Here is a 26,940-nt window from a genome sequence, read left to right as displayed (position 1 = left end):
AGCCAATATGTCGACTACAATGAAGGTAAGTATATGGTAAGTGTATTCTCTCATCACTGGTATGGATCTGTCGTGTAAGTAGGCTAGGTGAGAGCTCGTTATGGATTGCATATATGTTGAACCACTTATAGTAATAAGAGCATATCTAATGGTCATGATATCAAGCTCATAGAGAGTGACAAATATACAAAGTGACAAACTATGCTTTTCTATGAAACGAAAATAGCCAAAATGGATGTGCAAAATCAATTATCTACATTGGAATAAGGTCAGTTCACCACAATATATAGTATCAACAACAATAAAAACAAAAGGGAACATATCTACTTGCTTTGAAAGCAACATATGAGAACACAAATATTGAATAGTATACAAGTGGCTTAGACGTAGCTTGAAACCAAGTATAATTGAGAAAAGTGTATATAAACTCCACTCGCTCGAAACATTAGCACAAGTGGATGTTGACCATACTTACTCAGATTTGTGAACTTGTACTATGATGTAAAGTTGACTTGTTAGGACAACATGAGCTTTGGCAAAATAGGAAGGGCACATATGTATGGCACTCATGTAGCTCTACGCACCACACATAGATAGATGGGTATTCTTTTAACCCACAAAGGTGTTGTATGCCATTTACAAGAATGTGTAGCTATTTTCAATTGTTTTAGATCTTTGTTTTATTCTTTCAAGATTTAAAGAGCCATAATGATATTGATACCCTTCCACTCTTTTCCATTCTTTACAAATTTGGCCTAGATCTTTTGTGAACACCATTGGGCACACGTGTATAGTGAGACAGATTTATACTTGCGGACTCGGGGAGCATTGAGTCTAGGAAAGCGAGAAGAAGGTGGGAAATTATGAACAAATGATCGTGACTGACCCATTAACGGCGATGCAGCACCATCATCATCGTCTGCACAGAGATATATAACCCTAACCCAGTTCCCTCGTCAGCTTCAACTCCGTGTGTTAGCCTTTACAGACGAGCTGTACCCTGCACAGATCCCTGAGTTCATCAGTTCAAGTGTATCATTTTTCTGCCTTCAGAGTCCCCTCCAGCCTAAAACAACAGTAAGTGCCCCGCTTCCCAGCCCCCCCCGCCCCCCCATAATTGAAGTTTTTCTTGTTTCAACCCATGGGCCTCATTCTGCCATCTCCAAAGCATGCGAAATCTGAAAGCTTACCTAAACCTTCAGTTAGTAACAGGTTTTGTCAACAGAGTCCCCGGTTCGTAGCATCACTGATATGCAATCCGAATTGGCTCTCTAATTTGTTCTCATAATCAGCCTGCATATTCGTTTGTGCTCTCTTTCCTCACATTCAGCTCTCTTTTGATAGTGGGCAATAGAACCGCTGAGATAAAACAGTTGCATTTGCAGATCTAGAGGAACCCCGTGTACGAGAGGTATCGATAAGTAGAGTACCAAAAGTCCATATCAGGATGCAAAAGCTGATTTGGCACTGATTGTACCTGGATTAATCATCCTACCACAATGCTCATTGGCTGTCCGCTGCATGAATCTGTGCAAGACATAGAACATATTTAGCAGCACACATTCGTGAGGATCACTCTGATGTTTTTTTCATGCACTGTTGCAGTGGTTGCTGTATTTGATGCCCTGGAGGTTGAAGGTGTTCCCTTCTCTGCTTCCATTGTTCCACCTGGATGTTCCAAGTCCTTAGTACTCGGAGGAGCAGGTAATTTCAAAAGTCTCTGGCCTTATTCTCTCCATCCATGTTGTGAGTTAATTTCCAAGAAGAGTAGGGAATTGAATTAGGGAGCTGACTCATCTCCATTGCTTCGAGAGTGTTGGCTGACATTGGTACAGTTAAGTTCTGGATTAGCCGGAATCGGCTTCAGTAAAATATCAGTCTCCCTTGGGCTTGTTGCTTCTTAGGATGCCATGTACTGGTGGTGCCTCTGCCAGTGAAGCTACTTTTCGAAAGCTATCCAAATTACATAATGTGAATGCCCACATTACCTGAACGTATGCACAGCGGGGTGGATAAGGTGTTCGTCTATCACAGAGACAACCTGAGGTCAAATTCAGTAAGAGCACTGTGATCAATGTTTTGCTTCATGGGGGTCATTTATTTTTAACCAGGAAGACACCCATGCCATGCTACAATGCAGGGTGTTATTCAATGGCAGTCATTGGAATTAGTCTCTGACATGCTTTCTGAGTACCATTGTTTCGTGGAACTGGTTGTTGGCCATGGTTTGTTGGTTGACTGAAACTTTACCACTTTGACAGCACATTTGATTAGGAATGCAGAGTAATGAACAGGATTACCAGAAATGTAAAGTCTGCCATCCTGCCCAGGAATTCATCATATAGACATTGTATTAATGTTCTTGGAGATATGGATATGTAGTTGCTCACAATTTGGGTGGCGATACAATGAGTGCACAGCTATTTATTTTTTCAAGTGCGACTAATTAGGACGGGATGTTTTTCTTCAGGAGCTAGAGGCCTTGAGATCAATGGGAAGTTTATTAAGTTCACAGCAATTGGAATATACATTGATGAGGAGGTTATCCCCTATCTCTCTCCAAAGCTCAAAGGCAAGACTGCGGAGCAGTTATCTGAAAATGAGCTCTTGTTTGAAGAATTGTTGAAAGGTATAGTGATTCATCAAGATGTCAGGGATTCTGTCTGTAAAACCTTGTGTGCTGCTTTTCATTATTGGCTGGAAATGATTCCATTACTGTTTTGTCAGCTCCTCATGACAAGTTTGTTCGAGTCGTTTTTCTCTTGCCATTAACTGGTCCTCAGTACTCGGAGAAGGTGCTTGAGCGAATAGGTGTACAATCTCTGTACACTAGTCTACAGGATGAGCACAAACAACAGTTTGTAGAGATCTTCAAGGCAGAGAATTTTCCTCCTGCATCATCTGTATTGTTTTCCTTCACTCAAGGTGGTCTGAAGGTCAGTATTACTAGTATATCAATCATATCTCTCCAAGTGGTATTTTTGGTGATTGTCTTCTCAAAATTGTTGGCATATGCCATTCCTGGATGCAATTGTCACATCTGAATGATTGCATCTTTTGTATGGTTTTGTGTTCATAGATATTATCGCTTTTAATATTTGCTTGTATTCCTGGATCAGAATTGTCCGTGTTGCATTTGGTCAACATTATCATTGGCTATTGTACTTGAAGGAACTCAATGGGCTAATTGATATCTATGCCCTGTTTCAGATTGCTTTTACCAAAGATAATTCTATTCCTGAGCAGCCAATTGCCACCATTGAAGATGCAGATTTTGGTGCTGCTGTGCTTGCCACAATCATTTGGAAAGATGGAGTGTCGCCTGAAGCCAAATCAGTGTTGGCTGAGAATTTGTCCAAGGCTTTTTAAGAAACCCATTGCGTACCGATAATGTTTTCAACAGTAGGGAGTGCAAGAGTAATGGGTACGCTCATATGCACATCTTAGGCAAATTCTGAGATTGTATTTTTGAATGTGGGATGTATCCCAGCAGGTACGATCTGGTCATAGTGCCACAAAGCATATTACACATCTTTTGTAACAGAGAGTACCCTTTCAAAGTTGATTTTGCATCCTTGTCAATAAGGTAGAAATGGAAAGATCATAGTGTTCCTATTTGTTATTGCAAGCTTTGAGGTGTTGGTACATTACTTCATTCCGAGATTCAAGATTTAGCATGGCTGAATCTTACAAGAGTGTTGTGTTGGTTTAGTTGTTACCAAGTGAACATTTGATATATCAGTTAGTGGTTGTAAATACTTTGCATCTGGCAAGCCTCTCATTGTCATGGTCTAGATCTTTTAGCTATACTAGTATTCCTTGCATGGAATGCCAGGTTGCTTTGTAGCAGTGTGAGGGAAGTGCAGTCGGCATGTTGCTCGTTGTAGCTTTGCACCCCTATGTTGATTTGTTGCAATGGTGCTTTCTTTAGGTCAGTTGTCTATGATCATATGTTTGTGCACGTTGACGAGCGGTTTTTTTGCACTCTAAACACTCAAAGAGAGCAACAGACTCAATGAGAGACAGTGCCAGGGTTCTAGATGATTAACGTACGTCTCAGCACCAAGGATGTATTGCTTTGCAGCAGCTTCATGCAACATTCAATAAAGCATGTCTTTTTGTGACCACATTTTAAATGAACAATGCCCACACTGCCAACGTGATTAACTAGAGACAGAGAGCCATGATATTCTGTGTTTAAGAGATATATAAACTACCTTACTCTCTATTACAAAGTTTAAACAAAGTATGTCTCTCAAGTACATACTAGAGTGGGTAGAATGAGAAGGTTGTGATGAAGTCACACACACACACACACACACACTCTCTCTCTCTCTCTCTCTCTCTCTCTCTCTCTCACATATCGGACTCAATATTACTGTTAATATTTCAGTCTTGTCTAATGGTAGTCAACATCATTTTCAGCCTGAGCAGTATACTTTGTCTTCTAGCTGCAGGACAGTTAAGAGCTACACAATATAGAACTAAATTCATCTTTTGGTGTGTCCATAGTACAAATGGTCTCTCAACTTGCCCATAATACAGTTTACATTGCTTTGGTCCTCAGTTACGTATGTGTAGGTATGTGTAGATATATGTATTTATACAATTTGGTAAGTTTGCCAACAGACTTATCCCTAATCAAACTTGTCCTGCCCTTCAAGCTTTTTGGAGTTAAAATTTAACTTTTCCATCATCCTCCCCTATGTTGCAAGGGTAAGACATGGGGGAGAGGGTTAGATGCAATTGTTTGCCCATTGAATGCTGGATGTACCAAAAATATTTTAAAACTTGGTTAATGATTTTGGCAACAATGCTTAAGCCTGCCAGAGAGCTGAATGTGCAATGTATCAAAAACTTTTAAAACTTTCTCAACAATCTTGGCAACGAGTCTTAACCTTACTAGAGCGCTATGCATGTGGGGTGAATAACCATGCAAGTGAATTTACAACTTGCAAGTATGTATATCTTGGGTAGTGAATTTGTTGACATATTAGACAATTAAAATGATTTGAGTGAACCAAAATGTGGATCATGAATAAGATCATACCAACATAACTCAGTGCAATTAAGTGAGATCACTAGATGTAGATAGCTGGAAAGAGGGGAAAATGGATATTTAATTGGGGTGGCCAAGCCATCATGCAAAGAGTTCAAAAATGATAATGAATGGACTTTACTTTAGGGTCATTGATTTAACTATTAATTGGTGTAGATTTAGCATTTTGTTTTAGCTTGTACCAATGGTATTGTAAAGTGAATTGTAATGAAAACCTTGAATTTTGTTGCACTCTCCTTTGCACTTTTGAGGCATCTTAGCGGATGTGAATATAATCTTTGTGTGTGCGCACAATCCAACCATCTAATGTGTGTACACACAAAGAAATAGTAAATATGTAGTACAAAAACATGGGGCTAGTCTTTGGATGCTATCAACAAATTAAAGCAAAAATGTTCCATAGTAGATATATATAGTAAAAATTTTATCAGAGTGTTTCAAAGAGTTTTCATCTCAACAAAGAAATAGGACTTTCTTCAAATTTTGTACAAATACTCAAAGTAGGGCAGAAGTGGCAAATTACAATAAAATGAAAAGAGAGCTTTGCATCCTACTCTAAGCAAAGCTACCACTTTCTTGAAGAATCCTTGGGAAACTTTTCATCTTGAAGCATAACACAGCGAAGCAATGTTGAAAGATTTTACCAACATAGCAATGTGTGACAATCTCTTAGTATTTTTCTTTTCATGTGCGTTACAAGTGAACTATGATATAAATGCATCTAAGAACATAATACATGGCCTACTATTTGTGGAGCATCATAGAGCTGTTGATGTAGGGTTGTCAAGTGGCACAATTTTTATAACTCATACTTAGCGGCCTGGGTCATAGGCATAATCTACATGTTTGATCTCAATAAAACAATGAATGAATAATGTATATGTAATCATTGTTGTCCAAATGCTCAACTTTTATAAGTGTTATGCAGAGATATCATGCTTACAACACCCGGTGTAGACCTTTCTAATGCTAAAAAGACGGATAATCGACAAAGTACACATGTAAAGATTGTGCAAACATTTAACAATGGAAAAGAATCCATCCTTAAGCATCATATGCTAAACACTCAAATGGCATATACTAATAAACATAATAGAAGAATAATTCAAAAATGTGAGGTATGTGAATTGCCCAAGCTATCAACCAACACTTCTCTCCAAAAAGAGGTACATGTCATTGCCCTTTCAAAGCACAACCTTGTACACAATGTCATGGTGACACTCATGGTGCTTCATTTTTACTTGGCAAAACTTTCACATCACATGAAAAATTTGCCCATGCAACATCTATATATATATACAATCTTACAATTGATGAATCTATTGAAGCCTAATCATAAAATGCTCTCAAAGTTTAAATGAAGAAAAAAGGGTTAAAATGAAAAAAATAAACTATTTAATCATTTTCTAATGTACTTGCTAAATCTATTAAGACTAAAATTAGTTTAGGAGATTACAATGATACCTTGGAGGCATGATACCTATGTGCCGAAGCGCTCAATTCTTGTGATATCACGCATACTTAGCTTCACCAAAACAAGCTACCACTAGCCTAGGGAGACTAGTTGTAGCCCGTAGGAACATACTTCTACGAGCTGATGTCCAAGATGGGCACTCCATATGTAGGAACCCATTAGGATGAGGCATTTTATTGAATAAGGGTTAGGGTGATCCTTTCTCAAGTCTTTAGTTACTTGGGCTCTTAAACAAGGTGGTTAGTGCTCAATCTCTGCCAGTGTAATGTTGGTCTTATTAGAGCTATCAATGAAGGGGGTGCAAATAAGCATCATACATAGATGAAACCAGGGCCTTATAGGTTTGGCCTTATGATAGCACTTGCATAACTTGGTTGTGCATAATCTCTCTCTCTCTCACACACACACACACACGCACATTGATGTCCAACTATGCATACACAAGTAGTGGCTTATAACTCCAACTCCACACTCACATTGATTGTATGCCCAAAATTGATTGAGATTCAGGTACATCGGATACGATGGCTATTGCACCCTCTCCTCATATCGACCTTCTGCTTCTTAGCTTTTACACGCAAATACAATTGTTACAAGGATGGCTATTGCTCTTGCCAAGGGTGGCTCATTGTTGGTGCATGCATGGGTGGAGGTCTGACTAAAGATTAGTTAGTAGAAAGGGGGTGGAAGGGAAAATCTGTTAGATATTCCACAAGAGGACTATTCAACAGCTACAAGAAGGAGACACAATACACTACAGGATCTGCCACAGCCACAACTTCTCGATTAAACATCAAAAGGAGGTCACAACCATTCAAAAAATACTTTTACTTGTGTGCTTCTCTAAGTGCATTATATCCTTCCTCTCACCACATGATAAAGCAAAAGCATTGGTAAATTACCTATAAAGTGTTTTTAACAAGTCAAATCCCGTGACCTCATTGTTTAAGGAGAACATATTCTACATATTATTAAAAGGTTTGGTTCAAGATTCCAAATTTTGGTTCAAGGATTCCAAACTAACAAGAAGGCCCCCAAGCCTACAGGAAGGAGGTTTTGTATGGATAAAAAAAGAGCTTTGCTTCAATCTTTCTCTTTACTTGGTGTGCCAATGAAGAACTCTTTGGAATCGATCTCGTGGGGGGTTTTGAGTGTAGGTTTTCAAGGGGTTTCCATGCAAAATTGGATCCCCTCAAGGCCACATGGTTAGGTACCAATTTCTCAAGGAAAACCTTTGGAATTCCCTCTCTCCCATTTTCCCTTGGAAAACACCTTTCTAAAAATTGGGAGAAGAACCCCCCACCGAACGGAAGTGGAGCCCGCTAGTCAGCCTATGGCCATTGGCACCAACACTCAAGCCAAAATTGCATGGGACAAAATTACACCAACCTAACGATCTTTGAAGAGCTCATTTAAGTAGTCCCACATTGAATGGGAATGATTCACACCAAGTCTTGTTCAATTATCACAATGGTCTATCCATCTCCATGATGTCACATGAAAGATTTGACACTAAGGAGTAGAGTGAGTTTGAAGGTGAACCAATAGAGTATCAAAGTGATACAAATTCCAATTAAGACTATGACCCTAATGGAAGAACAACTTAGCAAATCGCAATCGGTCGTCAAAAACCTTTCAAAACATGACTCATTACTCCTTGATGCATGCCTTGTCTGTGTCAAGTCAGAGTTAGAATGGTTGTACTTGAAATCAATGGATTACGATTAGTTGGAGTTACATGCCCTTGACCCAACTTCCAACCTGGATCTATCCACTATTGAACCCTCAAAAGACCTATAGTTTGATGTTCCACCAATGTTAGAGGGGTCAGATGGTAGCATTAGCTTGAATGCTAGCATTGTTCACTATTGAAACCCTCAAAAGACCTACAATTTGATGCTCCATCGATGTCAGAGGAGTCAAATGTTACACCTAGCTTGAATCCCAAAATACCTCAGCCTAACCCAACTTACTGAAAGATGCATTTGCCAATTCATTTGAGAAGGAAGCTTCTTACAAAAGCTCAAAAGATCCCTAACTTCAATGCAAGCTGTTAATGTAAGCCTCAAGATCTCCCTAAATGCTTTACCAAGTTCAAGCTAGGAGATCAAAGTATTATCATGCTTGGTACCAAACGACAGGGCACAACTAGCAAAACCATTGAAGGCCCAACTAAAGTAAAGAAAGTTGACCTTGCTAAGGAGGGAAAAATGCCTAAACCCATGCTTATTCTTACGGATCTGAGCAAGAAAGATGAAGAGGCACTCACTTGGTTACTCAAGGAGTTCCATGATGTGTTTACTTGGAATTATACAAACCTCAAAGGAGTGTCACCTTTGGCACTTGCACATTTTTTTGCAACCAAACACCAAACCTATGAGCAACCTATCAACTAGAGGCCCTATCCTATGAATCTTCACTATGCCCACCATGTGAATGAGGAACTTGATAAATTGTAGAAAGCAAGATTTGTTTATGGAATTGAGCATATTGACTAGATATCACTCATTATCATGGTCATTATTTGTTGCCATACACAAATTACATGATTGAGAGGCGACATAAGGCTACTCTTCTAACCCATACAAGTGCTGTGTGTGTGTGTGTGTGTGTGTGTGTGGAGCCGATGGGGTACAAGTATGTGAAACGTGTGTTAGGATAAAAATTGCCCTAATTGTTTTATTGACACTAGTGCTTCAAACCACATGGGAACATTGGTGTGAAATGTCGAGAAAATATAGTGCTTGAGTGCCTAGTTGCCATATCATAGAGGGTATCTCAAGTGATGCCCCGTATATCATCCTACATAGGGAGACACTTTGCAAAGTTCATTTTATTTTCCTTTGTCGATGTATTTCACAAAATAATCCCCAAAACAAAAGATGTAGCCTTTGATGGTGAACAAATGGTTGCTGCAAAGAGCTCAAAGGCCACAACTCTCTTACAATTATAGTTCTTATGATTTCAAATAAACCTCTATCCATAGCCTTACGATAACAGTATGTTGTACTTAAAAGGATCCAATGGGCAACTAAATTCTTAAAAGCCACCATAAAGTTAATTAAGTTCCTCCACATCACCTAGAATCTACAAATTTTTAATAATGACAAAGGGGAAAAAAAAGGGAGAGGTTCTTGGATAAAGAAAGAGAGTATGTGCATTTACACCCTTAGAGTAAATCTAGCAAATTAAATGTGCATTGCCTCCATAATCCGAACCCTTACACATCTATGAAGGATAAAAGAGATGGGATGTGTACAAATTGTAAGGGGAATAATGGATAGATCAAGAATGAGAGTTTTCCATGGAGTGGTAATTTATGAATATAAAAAGCATCATAGGAGAGGATTTTGAGATCATGGATTCATTATTAACATGACTATGTTGCAACATATTGGCATGGTGTATGATGACAATATCATAATGCTACTAGTAGCATTGATGTGGCATTAGAGAAGTAAATAACTCAATCACTGGATTTGGTTGCATTGTTTAAGGGTGAATTTGCAAATTGTAGGTAATCTTATAGTGCTAGTGATGTTGATCTCATGGTCACACATGTAAGATACATAGCAAGATATCCAAATTGCACAATTTTAGCTTACTAACACTCCCTACAAGCTATTCACAATTGTATTCGTAAATAAGGTCACGTGGGAATCGAGGATTATACAAGTAGTAGCATTTTGCCAATCCTAAAGGATCTTCACTTCTACTCTTGTTGTACTTAATATTTTGGACAAAAGTAAATAAATAAAACAAGGAGTACAAAGGTTTTTGGCCAATCTCTCATGGTGTCTAGCTGAAATTGAGCAACTCTACACATTTTGCCGATCCTAAAGGATTTTCACTTCTACTCTTGTTGTATCTTATATTTTGGACAAAAGTAAATAAATTTGACAAGGAGTACAAAGCTTTTAGGCCAATCTCTCATGGTGTCTAGCCGAAATTGAGCAACTCTACAAGAGAAACATACCTCCACTTGGTTTTTGCTTTTTGATTGAACGTGTTGAATCAATACGACAATGAAACATTCACTTCTACGAAAGACCCAAATGGCCTATAAGATATTGGGATAAGTACAACTAAAGTGGCATGTCATAATAGATAATTAGAGTATGACTAGAAGTAAGGCCAACCACAAAATCCTTCTATTGCAAAGGAATGATGAAAAGATAGAACTTTTTAAGACCTATGATGAGATCTAGTCATGCCAATAGTGCGAACCTGGCATAAGTTTGATGTAAAATATGGCTGCCTCAAAATCTCCCGAAGGAAGTTGTAAAATATGCTCCAATGTAGGGAGAGAAAAGTGCCTTGGCAGGCATCTTCTACAGCAAACAATGATGGCCTGAATCTGTTGGCAATTCGGATGGAGGGGTCATTAATCATAGCAGTTGAGAACCCCTCACCTTATATAGGATTGTGGCCCACTCTTGGGGACTCCTCCCAAGACCTACATACATCTGGAGAGCCACAGAGAGAGAGAGAGAGAGAGAGAGAGAGAGAGTGTGTGTGTGTGTGTGTGTGCGTGTGTGCGCGCGTGCGCCTGTGTGCGAGAGCAAGAGAGAACTTGTTAACCATAGTAGTACAAGTGAGGGGCAGAGTGAGAGATGACTCATATCATTGAAAGTATTGCTATTTCTCATATCAAAAAGTAGTCTTCGTTCCAACAATTGACCACTAAGGTTATCCTGTGACAGACCAACGAACTCTCATGCCATGCACAAATCTATGCAAACTTCAAATTTTCAGATATCAGTACAAAAAGTCCTCAAGTGGGTGATAATTTTGAAGCAGAGGCATTAGTAAAAGAAACAAGAATTAAGAGGAAACTCCTTGAGAGATTCATAATTAATGAGTAGCACGTATTGAACTAATGGAGTGCCTAAGCAATCCTGCATTTCAATTAGGCAACATTATGATGTACACATTTTGGATAGGTAAATTTGATGCAAATTTTTTGGGTGCTTAAATGCTGTCATCCCCAACTTGTTGAACTCGTCATGAAGAAGGTGAGTCAAGAAGGTCAATTATCTCCGGATGTTTTTCTTTTTCCGGGGTTGATGCAATTGTTATGCAAATGCTTGAAGGGCATTTCGGGATTGGCTGCAGTGTGTCAGTCATTTCATCAGTATCCCCAATCATGACCTTGGATAAGCACCTTGAAACACTTGAAGGGCATTTCAAGATTGGCTGTAGGGTGTCAGTGATTCCCTCACTATCCCCAGTCATGACCTTGGATAAGCACCTTGAAACACTTGAACGGGCATGGTGGACAGGTGAGGGAGACCACAAAGGTGAAAACTCCAAATCTTGCTTCCTTTCATGTAGAGCAGTGTTTCCACCGTTCTCCAAAACTTCTCTTTCTGCATTAACTTCACAAGCCATGCAAGGGGGTGTCCAACAAGCCGATGTTACTTCACAACAGGGCATTCTAATAGAATCCTGATCCACTACAAGTCTTTCCTTATTGTTTGGCTTCAAAGAAAAAGACTCACTGCAGCAGACACTGCCAATGTTTGTACAAGCCATTTCTCCCCACACTAGTGGACGAAGTACTTGTGAACCTGCAGCAAGTGCACAGCAACTTTGTCCCTCAGTGACCATAGAATGGAGCTTAACTTGGTTATCTCGCACACAGCCATATTCTTCTAGTGATAAAGAAGAATGCTGAAACTTTTCCTGATAAACATTGGGTCTTTCAAGACTAGGACTGCTATCATATACAGAGGATTGTTCTCTATCTGATGTTTTAATTTCTGAGCTGCCATTGATTTTTGGTTGTTTTTTCTCCATCAACAAGGGGTTCATGCTTAACCCAGCTTTTGTTTTTTCTTTGTTGCTTTTCTTTGTATTCACACTTTCCCTTGAAAAGATGTTTGTCTCATGATAACACCTTTTGCGTGTGATATATGTGTCATGGCTGTCTCTTTCAGCAGGACATGCATGACCTACATCCTGGCTAGGAGTGTTCTCACTTGCCGAGAAACTTCCCATACACCTGTCCTCTTTGCCTTCTTCAGAGGCACTGTCGTAATTAGCAAACCTACCAACACCATCATTAATATCTTCTTCAAATATAGGCTCACCGTCGAAGGGTGCTGTCTCTGAATCTCCATAACAAGGAAGGTCTTCAAGAGGTCCGATTTTAATTTGCATTTGAGCAGGAAGACTTGGGCATCCTTTTGCCAAAGAGAAATGCTGTGTTGTCAGAAAATGTATAGTAAGGTCCAAACTGCAAACAACACAGTTTCCGGTCATGAAACTACAAACACAATGAACAGCTATAAACACATACTTGGTTGGGTGTGTGTTGATATAACATATGCATCATAAGCCTAAGGACAAACCTCTTCCACTCCAGCAGGTTAAGCATGGTGTACACAAGCATCAGCTTGCCCTTGATTCCTCGTAATGACTTGAGAGCGGAGGCTGCATCCCTCACTGCCACTGATCTACGAGGATGCTGCCATGCCCATTCAAACTGGAACAGCAGCAAAACGAACATCTCAAATCACTGTGAAATCATAGTTCAATGTTTCAGGTTTTGTTTGCAGCTCTTGACAAAGTAGAGCTCCACACCAACAAAACATGAATATGACTTGGTGGCAGATAAATGTATAAGAAAATCCAAAGCTCTGAAACAAACTACAGTCAATAAGTTGGTACAGGAATGCTAGATCACATCTACCTTGCAGTTCATCAGTAGAACTTTGATCTTTCTTGCTAATTCTATAAGTCGATTTCATCATTGAGTGCAAAAACAAGTATAGCCATAAATAAACATCTATGCATATTTGAAAACATAAATATACCAACTCTATAGACTAGTTTAGAACTAGCTCATTCAACGTTCACCAGATGGACATTAGACTAGCTTAGAACTACACCACTTAATATGCAGGGCTTAGGGGTTGGACCACCAGTTATCCAGGGTGGTTTCTTGATGTGGAAAATTATGAAAAGGTAGCTGGTGAAAACAATGCTCCTCCTCTGCATGGTCCCTTCAATCTCCCAGCTCTGTACTTGACCACTCCTCACTATGTCTTGTGGAATGCTCAATCCCGCAGTGCTTAATCTCCCCTTACAACATGTTCATAGGACATTTGTCTGCTCTACAACTGCCTTGTGTTTCATCTCCAAGCTTTGAAGTTTGTACTCAGCCATAGCTTCTTACTACTAGCTGTCTCTCATAGACTCGCAGTGAACTTTCCATGCACATCATGTTCTGAGCATTTAGTGTGTCGTGTCCATTCACCAGCTTTCACAGACAATCTAACGAGCCCACACCACTATTTTGTCAGCCTTCGCATGTACGTATGTCATCATGAACCACCATCAAGCAGAGTTTGTCTTTCCAACACACTACTTGTATTCAACCTTGAGAAATTCATATTGAGCTGGGCTTTAATTACATTTGAGAAAGACTCTATTAGTTCCAAGCATAGTTGGCAAGGGTTTCTGAAACAGGAGGTAGGAAACAGGTTTCATACGAGTTTCATAAACTGTTAGAAACGGGTTTCATTTGAGATGAAAAAAGTATGGAAGTTTTATATACATATACTATACGACTCATGTGACATAGAAAACATAGATTGCCATTATTCATTATTTTATACAATACAAATGAACATTCAACATAGCATCAATATTTGCATGCATTACCCGCTATCCACGCCCAACATCGACTTTAGCTGTAAAAGGAGCCATCAATATATGCAATCATCATGGATAACAACTCAAAGCAAAACTCCGGATAGCAATGCCAATATCCACGTAAATGTGTTAAATGAATCGGTGATAAACTATGATTACAAAGTCCCAAGACATTTAGGTCACGGCATTTGTGAAAGTTTAAAATAGGTGTTTCATAAGTTTATGAAACACCAAGGTTATGAAATGAGTTTCCTAACCTTATGAAACAGGTTTCTTGGCAACTATGGTTCCAGGCTGCCACTCTGAAGTAAATGTTAGTATGGATTCATAACTGCATCAGAGATATATGTAGTACAGCAAAGGACAAGGAATGTCCCCAACATCACAAGATGGTCAAAAAACTTTTTTATGAACTGTACAGATAACAGGTAGTGCAGGCTGACAGTGCTCACCTGGGCTCAAAAGCACATATAAGCAGTCTCCTGCAAATGACACAAACCACTAATCAGCTGCCACATGCCAAGCCAACCTGCCATTTCAGACTCCTCGGACAGCAAGTCAAACTGGCCTCCCAAGTTGGCTTGGATCTTTACTACATTAATTCACTAAACCTTTCCATTTTTATTCCAACCTTGTACTTTATCCCCAGTCTATCCCAGCCATTCTGTCACTCACACACATATGGATAATGGCCTTGTATTTTTATTTATTTTGTTAATCCCTGACATCATATACTATAAACTAGTTATATTCAACTTTTCAGTTTCATAGGTCATTTTGGTCCTCGGTAGACCTTAATATGAGTTGCTTTTCTTCCTTTTTATTTTTCTTTCTTCTTTCTTCTGCATAGTATTTTGGGTATATTGAAACCGGTCTATGACTCAAATAAAGCAGTAGTCCCTTCAATTAATACTGGTCTTTTCACATACACACAAATAGAGATCTCACTCTCTCGCTCAACACCAAATTGGTCCCGAAGACCGGCGCCCCTCTCAATATTTCTTTATCAATTAAAAGATGGAAGGTTACCCAAAAAAAAAAAGTTCCAAAGTACAAAACCTGTGAACAGTTGGTTAATCCCCGCAAGGTTTGGCGTTATAAAGTAGCTATTGGATCCGGGAGCTGGAAAGTGCACGATGGGGCCCATGTTTATAGAATTTGATGTCACGAAGCCAGCCATCCAGTCGGATCGTGAATCAGAGTCCATTTGTCCCCCTCAAAACTGAAATATCCACTTGCCGGACAGTGTAAACACGAAAAAACCGAACTGATTATTTTAAAGTTTTGGCCTTATGCTTAATAAAAGCCTTGAAACTAATGGAAAAACTGACGAACAGAGAGGGAAGCGTCAACACCCTCTCAAAATCTGATTGGTGCCTCTCTAATACACACCCGTTTGGAGAGAGAGAGAGATTCTCGATCAAGACAGAGAGAGGAACGAGATGGGTGTAAGCTCGTCCGTTTTAATGGAGGATTTAAAAATCTGATTTTTTAGTCTTTCTCTGTCCTCTCTCCTCTTGTGGATTGTTCATATGCATCAATGAAAGAGAGAAGAGGATGGGGGATGCTGACGATTTTGAAGCAAACGATACTAATGGAGCGGTAAAGGATGTAGATCAAAACCGGAGAGTGTGTCAGCAGCAAGAGGGAAGTGTCAAGGGGCCTCTCAATCTCGAGATACGTGCCTTAACATGCGGGTTTCTATGAGTAAGTGTTATTTTTCTTCGTTTGATGAAAGATAATTGAAGAAAATGATTGATCTTGGTTGCATATGTTGAATTATCTCTCAAATGAAATAAAAAACCAGAAATTTTGATGACATGTGATTTTTTTCTCAAAACACGTAAAACCTGCAAAGTGCATTTTTTGAATAAATCATGGAAATTGGAGGTTTTAGTGAGTGTTTTGAGTTCCCATAGAATAAAAATGAATATAAAAATGGGACTGAGTGCTTTTGATCTCACTGAGAGCTTACAATTTTGATTTTTCATAATTTTTAAAGAAATCAATAGGAATAAATAGAGAAAAATGGAGAAAATTAGGTTTTTTCACAATAAATAATTAGGGAAAAATATGATTAATCCCCTGCATTTCTCAAGTTGTTTTGAGCAACTTTTATCATTGCAACCACATCAAAAAGTATAATGTGACTCAATTACGGTGACTTTTATTCCGTGAGCATTCTCACATGTGCATCTTCTGTCTTGGCCAGGCTCATTGTCCTGCACCATCTCCAGTGGCTAAGTATACAATCCCAAACCACTGGCATTCTATTCTTCAGTGCCCATTCAATATGGAACCGGTCCCAAGGCTCAAACAAACCATTAGTCCAATTTGTCCCAATGGCTGCCTCTTTTGGCCATGCAAAGATCTCAACTTGATCCAAGAGAACTGTGGGGGTAAAAAAGTAACAGTAACTAAAGAAAAGAAAAATAAATATTTAAATAAGTAAATAAGGAAAGCAACTACAAAAAGTATCACCACCTGGTGACATATATTATCTTCTTTCTTCACGATTCTATACTCACATCTCTTCACTACTACATACTGTTTCTTCATGATTCTGTACTCGTTTTTGGTTCACTGCTACATAGTCAACTGTCTTGTAAGTGAGGTTGAGGAGGAACCACACATTTGATACATTGGACATCTGTGGATCATAAGCTCCTTGCTTTCAGCAAACTAGTTGATTGTTACCCATTCTCAAAGCCTTTCAACAAACTTAGAGATTTGGATGAAAATGGATATTGTATCATAAAAGTTGCTTAATGAGTTAGCAATTTGGTTATCTGCTACTTTGTGATCGCAACACTCAATCAATGAGGGTACATCAAGATGCGCACGTGATTCTCCTCTCTCCAATGCCTTGATGATTATATGAGTTTTTCTAATTGTTGTGTCCTTGTGCCTTTTGCTCTTTATTCACAACATGCTTCCTTTGGCATTCTAATATGGTATCAAACATCTATTGAGCCTTCGCAAACAACCATGATTATGGTGCATTAATCCCTAATTTAGTCTCCTTAAAACAGCCCCAAAGGCACATTAATGCTTATTTGTTATTATTAAGTGGCTTATTTTTTGTAGTAGGACAAATGCACCCCCAATCCTTTGTAAATCTCTTGTATTTATGCATCCTTATTCCTCAATCATTCCAGCAAGCTATCGTCAACTGACATCATGCCCACTACTATCTACACCCCTCTTCGGCAGATAGCTCAGTATATGGAGGTCGTCTAGGTGCTATCTCAGCTTCCAACACTGTCTTACCAAGGAAGTGTTAGCAAATATGTCAGCTCATGTGTGAGTCTGAGCTGCAGAGGCTTGGGCACATTTTAGGTTATTTAGGCATTTTTTATTGTGTCATTTTATGGTCATCTTGGGCATTTATTGCTGTCCGACCTGACATTTTTTATGGCATTATTTGTGCCTATTTATTCTAGGCTCCTCCTCCTCAGTTGGTCAACTCATCACCTGGAGGCCCCATGGAGAGAGTAGTTGTGCCGCTACCCACGCAGCCAGTGACTCACTGTTGTATGCAACAATCTCGTATCTGATATATGGATTCCATTTCCCGAGCATACATCTCAGTTCTCATTTGTATTGTGTTCTTTCTTTCCCTTTCTCTTTTGTCTTGTGTTTCAGCAGTTTATTACAGCTTATATTTTTACTTCCCTTGCTGCACCACTTCTAACATGGTATCAGATTTCAGGATTTGTGCTCTTGCTGCGTTTTCTTGCTGATTTTAGGACTGCTTTCACCCTTGCTCATCAAGTGACTACTGCACCATACAAGCAACCTGTTTTACCGGCATTTTCTGCAGATTTGCCATCGCCTGCTGTCTACAGCCCCTCAGCTGCCTGCGTTTTCAGTTTTCAGGCTGCTGCGACAGTTTTCCAACCTGTTTGTGGCAGTATTCAGCCTATGTTTTGGTGTTCCTGACTCCTGCCTGGCTGGGCGACTGTACTTTCAAGCCATTTTTGCTGTTTTTGGCAGTTTTTGACTGATTTGTTGATTTTTTGCAGCAGCTTTTGTCTTCTTTTGGTCAGATCTAGGTTATATTGTATGTGAACTCTTGTTTTTTGTAGTCTGTGCTCGTGTTTTGATTGTGTTCCCTCTCCAAATACCTTCTCTTCTCTACTTCTCTTCTAAATCCTCTATAGACGGCTCCTCCATGCACATCCACTAATGACAAGCTCCATGGACTTGATTATTATACGTGGAGTGCGGTGATGAAGGCTTGGTTTATCCAGAAGCGGTTATGGTATGTGGTTGGCGGAGCTATTGCATATCCTCAACAGCCTTCTCCTATTCCAGCTGATTTTGATGAAGACAACCATGAGGAAGCAATGCTTACATGGGATTCGGATGATGCCCATGCTTATTCGACCTTACTTCGGTGTATTTCCAAAGAAGTCCTACCGGCGGTCACCTCCTGTAGGACAGCTTCATAGGTATGGTCGAAGTTGTAATAGATGTACGAGGCTCCTTTCACCATGAGGGCCGTTACTCTCTATGGCCAACTTTAGCAACTGAAGTTTGAAACCAAAGATACGATCCAATCATTCCTACTTCGAGTTACCCAAATCCAAGACCACCTTCGCACTGTGCAATCTGCCCTATCAAAGGCACATCTTGTTGGTATGGTACTCTACAAGCTTCCGCGGGAGTTTGATGGAGTGGCGAATGCTTTACGGGCGCAGACATCTACGACTCTTGTCAATTTTCTTCATACGTCCTCGATGTTGCTTGAGCATGAGGCGACTTTGGGACTACAGGAGCGGCTTCTATCACATTATGGAGGTTCAAGTGAGGCTTTTACAGCTTTAGAGAGGGGTTCGAAGAGACGAAGAAGTCAAAGGCCCAATGTTACCACTATGGCAAGAAGGGCCATTTACAGAAGGACTGCAAAGAGTTAGCGGCTTCCAGGAAGAAAAAGGAGCAAAAGATGAAGCAAGATGCGAACTCCTCCGACGAGTTATCATCTGCCTCAGATTTCGACTCATATCCTCTAGCCAAGGTGAAGTCCAAGGCGCGAAAGGGATCCTCTTCTTCGGATCGTGGGAAGGGCTTGGTGGCCCCTTCCCCAACTGCTTTCTACTGGTGGTGATGAGGTCATCCCTCACGACTCTCTAGTGCTAGAGAGGGAGTGTGAGAGGGGGGTTCGTGTTAGCAGAGTATTTGTCAGCTCATGTGTGAGTCTGAGCTTGATCTAGACTGGGCATTTTTATTAGGTATTTTAGGTATTTTTCTGGTGTGGCATTTTATGCCAATGGAGCATTTTATGCACCAGTCCGCCAGCATTAATGCTGGCCGACCAGCATTTATTGCTCCCCACTTTTCAGCCTATTTATACTCAGTGGCTCCTCCTCAGTCATTATCATCAACTTCACCATTTGCAGACTCTGTGGAGAAAGGAGCCAGAGCCAGTGCCAGTGCCCACGCAGCCAGTGACTCACTGTTGTATGCGACTGTCTCGTGTTCAGATATATGGATTCCATTTCCCGTGCATACATCTGAGTTCTCATCTGTATCATGTTCTTTCTTTTCTCTTTTTGTCTTGTGTTTCAGCAGTTTATTTCAGCACATGTTTATGCTTCCACCGGTGCTCCACTTCTGACATGGTATCAGATTTCAGGATCTGTGCTCCTGCTGTGTTTTCTTGCTGATTTCAGGACTGTTTTGTACCCCTGCTGATTAGACGACTGCTATCGCAGCCAGGCGACCTGTTTTGGGGCTGTTTCAGCCTGCGTTTTTTGCAGTTTTGCCATCGCCTGCTGCCTACACACCCTCTGCTGCCTGCGTTTTCCATCAGCAGCTGCTGGCGACAGTTTTCTACCTGTTTTTCTGCAGTTTACAACCTGCGTTTTGCAGATTCAGCATCTCTTGTGGCTGGGTGACTGTTAATTCAGGCCGTTTTTGCTGTTTTTAGCAGTTTTTGACTGATTTTTTGACTTTCTGCAGCAGATTTTGTCTTCTATTGATCAGATTTTGGGTTATATTGCATGTGAACTCTCATTTTCTGCAGCCTGTGCTTGTGTTTTGGCTGTGTTTCCTCTCTATATTCCATCTCTTCTCTAATTCTCTTCTTATCCTCTCTATATGGCTCCTCCGTGCACTTCCACTGATGATAAGTTACATGGACCTGATTATCTCACATGGAGTGCTGTCATGAAAGCTTGGTTTGTGTAGAAGCGGTTATGGTAAATCGTCTGTGGAGCTATTCCTCGACCTCTCCATCCTTTTCCTCTTCCTGAAGACTTTGATGAGGACAACCATGAGGAAGTGGTGCTCACATGGGACTCGGCCGATGCCAGTGCTTACTCGGTGTTGCTTCGGTGTATTTCTAAAGCGGTCTTACCGGCAGTTACCTCCTGTAGGACATCTCCTGAAGTATGGCAGAAGTTGCAGCAGATGTACGAGGCACCTTCCACCATGCGGGCCGTCACACTTTATGGCCAGCTCCAGCAGATGAAGTTTGAGCCGAAAGATACTATTCAGTTTTTTCTTCTTTGTGTTACGCAAGTATAGGACCAGCTTCGGCACATGCAATCTGCTCTTCCCGCGGCACATCTCGTCGGGACGGTCCTCTACAAGCTCCCCTCGGAGTTTGATGGAGTGGCCAATGCTTTGCGGGCGCAGACATCATCGACTCCTGTCAGTTTTACACATATGACCTCGATGCTTCTTGAGCATGAGACATCCTTGAGATTACAGGAGCGGCTTCCGGCACATTATGGAGGCGAGGCTTATGTAGCTTCAGAGAGGGGTGACGGGAAGAAGAAGTCGAAGGCCCAGTGTTACCACTGTGGCAAGAAGGGACATTTGCGAAAGGACTGCAAGGCGTTAGCGGCTTCCAGGAAGGAGCAGAAGACGAAGCGGGATGTTGACTCTACCGATGAGTCCTCTCCTTCATCAGACTCCGACTCAGATCCTCCGACCAAGGTGAAGTCCAAGGCGCGGAAGGGATCCTCTTCTTCGGATCGCAGGAAGGGCTTGGTGGTCCCTTCCTCGGCTGCTTTCTAGTGGTGGTGATGAGATCATCCCTCACGACTCTCTTGTGCCAAAGAGGGAGTGTGAGCGGGTGTTCAGATGGGGCAGCCACGCCTCATCTGTACTTTAATACAGGTGCACAGGTTCTAGAGAGGGATGTCCCTGACGCATCGACTTCAGTCTGGCGGAATTCAATCTTGGAGCTGGGATTGACATCTAGGTTCATGATGAGCTGGTTATCTAACAGAGAGCGGGAGGCTTTCGTCTGGAGCTCACATGAGGGGACACTTTGGAGGTCTGGCCAAAGGCGGGGAATCCATGGTCACATATGTTCAGGGGCATTTTTGACAGGATGGTCTTGTATGCTACTACGAGACATTGGTAACGGACACAGAGACATGCTATGATCTTCTCTATTTTTAGGTGTTTGGTACGATCGACATCGACATCAGGTTCTCTCCGAGGCACCTTGGTGGTGGCTTGATCACCCACTGCTTGGGTATCCATGGTTCTACTTGGTGGTTCTATGTTGTATAGTTTTTTATCCCTTTTCATTATCCTATTGTATTGTATCAGATCACCCATGCTCTGAGAGAGGGTGTTAGCAGAGTATTTGTCAGCTCATGTGTGAGTCTGAGCTTGATCTGGGCTGGGCATTTTTATTAGGTATTTTAGGTATTTTTCTGGTGTGGCATTTAATGCCACTGGAGCATTTTATGCACCAGTCGGCCAGCATTAATGCTGGCCGACCAGCATTTATTCCTCCCCACTTTTCAGCCTATTTATACTCAGTGGCTCCTCCTCAATCATTATCATCAACTTCACCATTTGCAGACTTTGTGGAGAGAGGAGCCAGAGCCAGTGCCGGTGCCCACGCAGCCAGTGACTCACTGTTGTATGCAACTGTCTCGTGTTCAGATATATATGGATTCCATTTCCCGTGCATACATCTGAGTTCTCATCTGTATCGTGTTCTTTCTTTTATCTTTTTGTCTTGTGTTTCAGCAGTTTATTTCAGCACATGTTTATGCTTCCACCGCTGCTCCACTTTTGATAGTTCGATGGGGCAACCGCACCTCATCTATATTTCTATACAGATGCACAAGATCCAAAGAGAGACATCCCTAACGCATAGGCATTTTTTATAGTGTCATTTTATGGTCATATTGGGCATTTATTGCTGGCTGACCAGCATTAAATGCTGGCCGACCTGACATATTTTATGGCATTATTTGTGCCTATTTGTTTTGGGCCCTTCTCAATTGGTCAGTTCACCACCTAAAGTTCCCGTGGAGAGAGGAGCCGGTGCCAGTGCCAGTGCCGGTGCCCACACAGCTAGTGACTCACTATTGTATGCGACAGTCTCGTGTCTGATATATGGATTACATTTCCCGAGCATACATCTGAGTTCTCATCCGTATTGTGTTCTTTCTTTCCCTTTCTCTTTTGTCTTGTGTTTCAGCAGTTTATTACAGCTTATGTTTACCCTTCCATTGCTGCACCACTTCTAACAGGAAGCAACCTGTTTTCTCACCTACACCAGCTGCCTCTGCTATCATACTGTTGTGCCAGCTGATCCAAACACTCCGGCAACCTGTGGACATCATCCACACCTGCATTTGCTGCTGTATCAGGCTGCCTTGCTGTGGGAGAGACTCCAATTGCTGTCACCTTCAGTTCTACCCTACGTTTTCATCACCAGATGTCACTTTATCGGCTGGGACAGCAGTCGGAAAAGGCTGCCCAACACTCTATAGGTGCCAACCAGAAAAATGCAGGACAGTAGACTCCTCTTCAGCGAACTCAGCTCCCACCAAGGTGAATGATACCATGTGAGAGTGTGTAATGGAAAGGAACAATGAACACAGGGTGAGAGAGAAGAACAAGGAGACAGAAGAAACGTAGTGACCTGCAGGAACAAACTAACTGAAATGTGAATGGTACCAAGCTGGTCTCAGTCAGCCCCTACACAGCTCAGAGCATTAGTGAGGGCACTAAATGGAGGTCAGAGAATGAGAAACAGAATGATGAGGAAGGTTCGCACAAGAGTCACTGAATCAATGATGCACTGGAGGGGCAAGCACATATAAATAAGGAAAAATGCTAAAACTAGTGGACCTCCATTTAATGCAGATCAGGCTGGCATAAATACCCAAAAATGCCAAATAAAATGCACCCAAATATGTTGCTCATGCCTGGTAAAATTCATTCCACCTCTACCATTAAATCCTTGCTTGGAAATGACAAAAACAGACCGCCAGGAGACAAGTGTAGGGACAAATCTCCACCTTAAATGTCTAGGGCAAATACACTGTTAGAGTTCCGAATGTCCTCATCTGGTTCAGACTAAGGCTCACCAGCAAGATATGACCCTACATGACATACATGACTACTAACATATACCTGGTTGGTTGTACTTGTCATAGCAAAGTTATTGATAACTTGGAGTTGGCTAAACTAGTGGACTCCAAGCTAGCAATAATGTTGTGTTTCTCATTGAACAACCTTGTTGTTTCAAGGGGAGAGCTTGATGACGATGATATCTTTCAAGCGACTAGTAGGTGGAAAGGCTAGATTTAATGACATCTTTTATGTGCAAAGTATTTACAACAAGATAGCTACTACCAAAGTTCACCCTTCCTAGCAATTGGTAAGTGGAAAAGCTAGATCCAACAACATATTCTATGTGCAAAACATTTATCAATAGTTAGCTACTTACCATTAGAGTATGGTCAAATTGAGCAAGTGGTTGACTTAGGACTATGACTTGGTAACAGTAGCTTTGAATTTCTGTTGCTCATGCAATATGAGTTCAAGTCTGGACCAAAAAGTCTCCCCACTAAACACATGGAAAATTATTTGCAAGACAGAGACAATTGTTGACATAAAGTCTGGGTTTGAAAACATTTACACCAGAGCAATGTTTGTTGGAACAATACTAGCAGTTATGAAAAAGTGGCAAAATGTTTTATATATTTTCTAGTTTATGACATAACAATGTAACCCTTTCAGTACACAATTGAAATACCTGAAGAGCTTGTACTTGAGATGGAAACCCATAAATGCATAAAATCATTTCCCAAGGACGCTTTTTTTTTGTTCTATAAGCTCCTGAGGTGATCTCTCCATTGTGTTGCCTGATACGCCGCTTTGGGTTGACAGTAAATCTGCATCAGTCAGATTCATTAAACCAACTATTTGGAATAATAATAACAAAAATCAATTAGTAACTCAACAAGCTGTACAAACAACAATGGTCCACACACACACACACACAGAGAAAACCATATGAGAAAATAAGTATTATTACTGTTGCAGTTAGCATGCCAACTATCTTTCATGGGGAAAAGAGATTGTGCATAAAAATCATCCAAATGCTTTGCAAAAGTTACCTAGGTCTCCACAATGAGCTTGTTGCACTCTACACCAACCAACCAAAGTAAATTAATATGCTTTGAGGTTTGAGAAAAGAAAGAGAGAAAGAAAGAAAAATCTATGGACATCCTTTGGATGCCAAAATTGACCTATCGGACGAATCAGGTAATTCATTTCAGCATGGGGTGCCACATAAAACCCCCAGCCCCCCAAAAGGCCCCCCTGATGAGCAGGGCCCCAAAGCCCCTGGAGTCATGAGACTGGAACCATGCTTGTGAACAAGCTGGATCACAAAACAGATACATAAAAGAACTCTGAGCAGCATGGCCAGAGAAGGAGTACAAGACAAGATTGTTCAGTAGGACAAGCATATTTATTTCGCTTGCCAACTGATCAGCAGCACTAACTGATTCAAACAGAATAATCATGCACTACAAAAACCCACAGAAATGCATGCAGAAACTGTCCACCAATGGGGCTGACGACTGTACAACTGACTGCATTCAAAAACCTACCACTCTGGCAAGACCCTCCATGCTGCTACTGAAATGCACACTTGCCAGCCTGCTCACATGTCCTGACTACCTCATGTTGTAGACACCACTGACAAGACCCTTGACATACTTAGTTGGAGTACCAAATGTCCAGACCAAAGCCTCCAGCATGACCATATCCTGAGCTGATGTGGTAGAGCATAAAAGCAAGGGCTGACAACATTGCTCCATGGAGCCAGTCATTGCAGCTGCAACTCTCACTGCAAAACCTCTGATTCATCCTGAACCACACCAAACTATTGTCTTTGAAGGCATCATAGTCTCTTCCATACATTTCCATATGGCAAACGCAGATGGGTACAGATGTATGGTTGGAGTATGATTCAGTTCATGGAGCTGAATCTTACACGACCCTCATTTTATTTATAAATTAAGCAAGAAAATACAGTGATATCCAGAGAGTTATAAAACATTAAATTTTAAAGTTTACTTTTGAATTTCGTGGTCCTTGCATGAGAGATGCTTTTGCAAAACAGCATGTTTCTTTATGTCTGGGACCTGAATTTTTTAATATCCCATTGGTCAAGTATGTTTGCCCTTTTCCATACCAATATAAAGTCAATCATTTCCCATGTCCTGTCCAATCAACCATGCGAGCATGATTCAAACTACAGGAGGCATGGTGCTGGTATCTGAGACTCCACTTCTTGCTACATTGCCACATATATCAAACAACCTGTAAGAATTTCCTGAATGATGGGAGGCAGCAATCAGAAAACAAACAAACTATGGTGCTCCAAGCTCTCATACCAACGGTGACACCCCTCTTCACTCAATGGGTTTTCAATTTTACACGGGCACAAAACGCTGTCAAAGAGAAACCCAATTACACTGTTCCAATTCAATTTGACTCTGCATTTGCCTGCTGTTTATAAAGCAAACAAACTATTGTGCTCCAAGCTCTAATACCAAAGGTGACCCCCCTCTTCACTCAATGGGTATTCAAATTTACAAGTGCACGAAGTGCTGTCAAAGAGCAACCCAATTACACTGTTCCAGTTCAATTGTACTCTGCATTTGCTTGCTGTTAATAAAAGAATAGATAAGGATAATCATTAAAGCATTGTGGAACAAGCAGTCTGTGAATCTTTTCTCTTTACAAGACAACAGATCTATCCCCGCTCTTTCAACGAAATGGCCTCGCAAGGCCAGGAACGATACTGTTAAAAATGAAGACAACGCCATGACGAATATCTCGAAATCATACATTGTCCGGAACGGAAGAGCATACCCGATGTAAGTGAGGCCCTTGTGCCGGGGGTTTTGAGAGCGCAGGAGGTAGCAAGCGAAGAACCCAGGCTGCTTCTTCGTGTCCTCCATTTTTTTCCCCTCCCCTTTGGAGGTCCTAAGCAGGTGCTTTGAACGCATCCTCCATGGGAATCGTTGCTTCCATGGACCAAAATCGTGAAAGCTATATTAAAATAGAGGATAATATTCACAGGGAAGGATCCTTGATCTGATTAATCACAAAACCATTAGTGCTCCACGCTAGGATGGCTATTCCCAAACCCTAAACTCACTTCTTACAATGTACAAGCAACACACAATCCTTTCTCATTATTTCTCACAACACATAATACATATTTGAGAGAACAAGACCAACAAAAGACAAATTATCAAAGCACCATTTAGTCTTCAAATAGATTTCCTTTGTGAGCATCTATTACTAATGATATGTGCCCGTATTTGCAAACATAACTAAAACATTGTGTGCATTGGGCAACTTGTAGTTCATCAAAAAGTACAAAAGAGCCTTAAATCTATAGCACTTATTTGTGCATATATAAAACATGCACATTTGCGAGAGGGGGAAAAAACAATGACAT

At 40.9% G+C, this 26,940-nt stretch overlaps 2 protein-coding genes across 5 annotated transcripts; one reads left to right on the top strand and one right to left on the bottom strand.

Annotated features, from left to right (window-relative positions):
• Nucleotides 1-801: 801 nt before the first annotated feature.
• On the top strand, nt 802-3,628 carry LOC148019303 (chalcone--flavanone isomerase-like). The gene is made up of 5 exons (XM_087660900.1): nt 802-1,077; nt 1,606-1,704; nt 2,471-2,629; nt 2,728-2,936; nt 3,211-3,628. Coding segments are annotated over exons 1-5 (627 nt in total). The 5' UTR covers nt 802-1,076; the 3' UTR covers nt 3,370-3,628.
• A 7,776-nt stretch (nt 3,629-11,404) lies between these two features.
• Nucleotides 11,405-26,646, bottom strand: LOC148019302 (uncharacterized). Of its 4 annotated transcripts, none has more exons than XM_087660897.1 (5): nt 26,346-26,644; nt 24,214-24,352; nt 12,835-13,020; nt 12,626-12,737; nt 11,405-12,103 (listed from the first exon to the last, which is right to left on the bottom strand). In XM_087660897.1, the coding sequence occupies exons 1-5, from the start codon at nt 26,480-26,482 to the stop codon at nt 11,538-11,540; spliced, it is 1,140 nt and encodes a 379-aa protein (XP_087517023.1). In that variant the 5' UTR covers nt 26,483-26,644; the 3' UTR covers nt 11,405-11,537. The 4 variants fall into 4 exon arrangements, with proteins under 4 accessions (XP_087517023.1, XP_087517021.1, XP_087517022.1 ...); XM_087660898.1 differs by having other exon boundaries at nt 11,931-12,103; nt 12,887-13,020; nt 26,346-26,646; XM_087660895.1 differs by having other exon boundaries at nt 11,405-12,737; nt 26,346-26,642.
• Between the last annotated feature and the right edge of the window lie 294 nt (nt 26,647-26,940).

The sequence above is a fragment of the Lygodium microphyllum genome, chromosome 20 (assembly GCF_053477565.2).
Source record: "Lygodium microphyllum isolate KBCC chromosome 20, Lygodium_microphyllum_v1.1.10, whole genome shotgun sequence".
Lineage (NCBI taxonomy): Eukaryota > Viridiplantae > Streptophyta > Polypodiopsida > Schizaeales > Lygodiaceae > Lygodium > Lygodium microphyllum.
The sequence above is the reverse complement of the archived record's forward strand: the minus strand, read 5'-3'. Positions and strand labels throughout refer to the sequence as shown.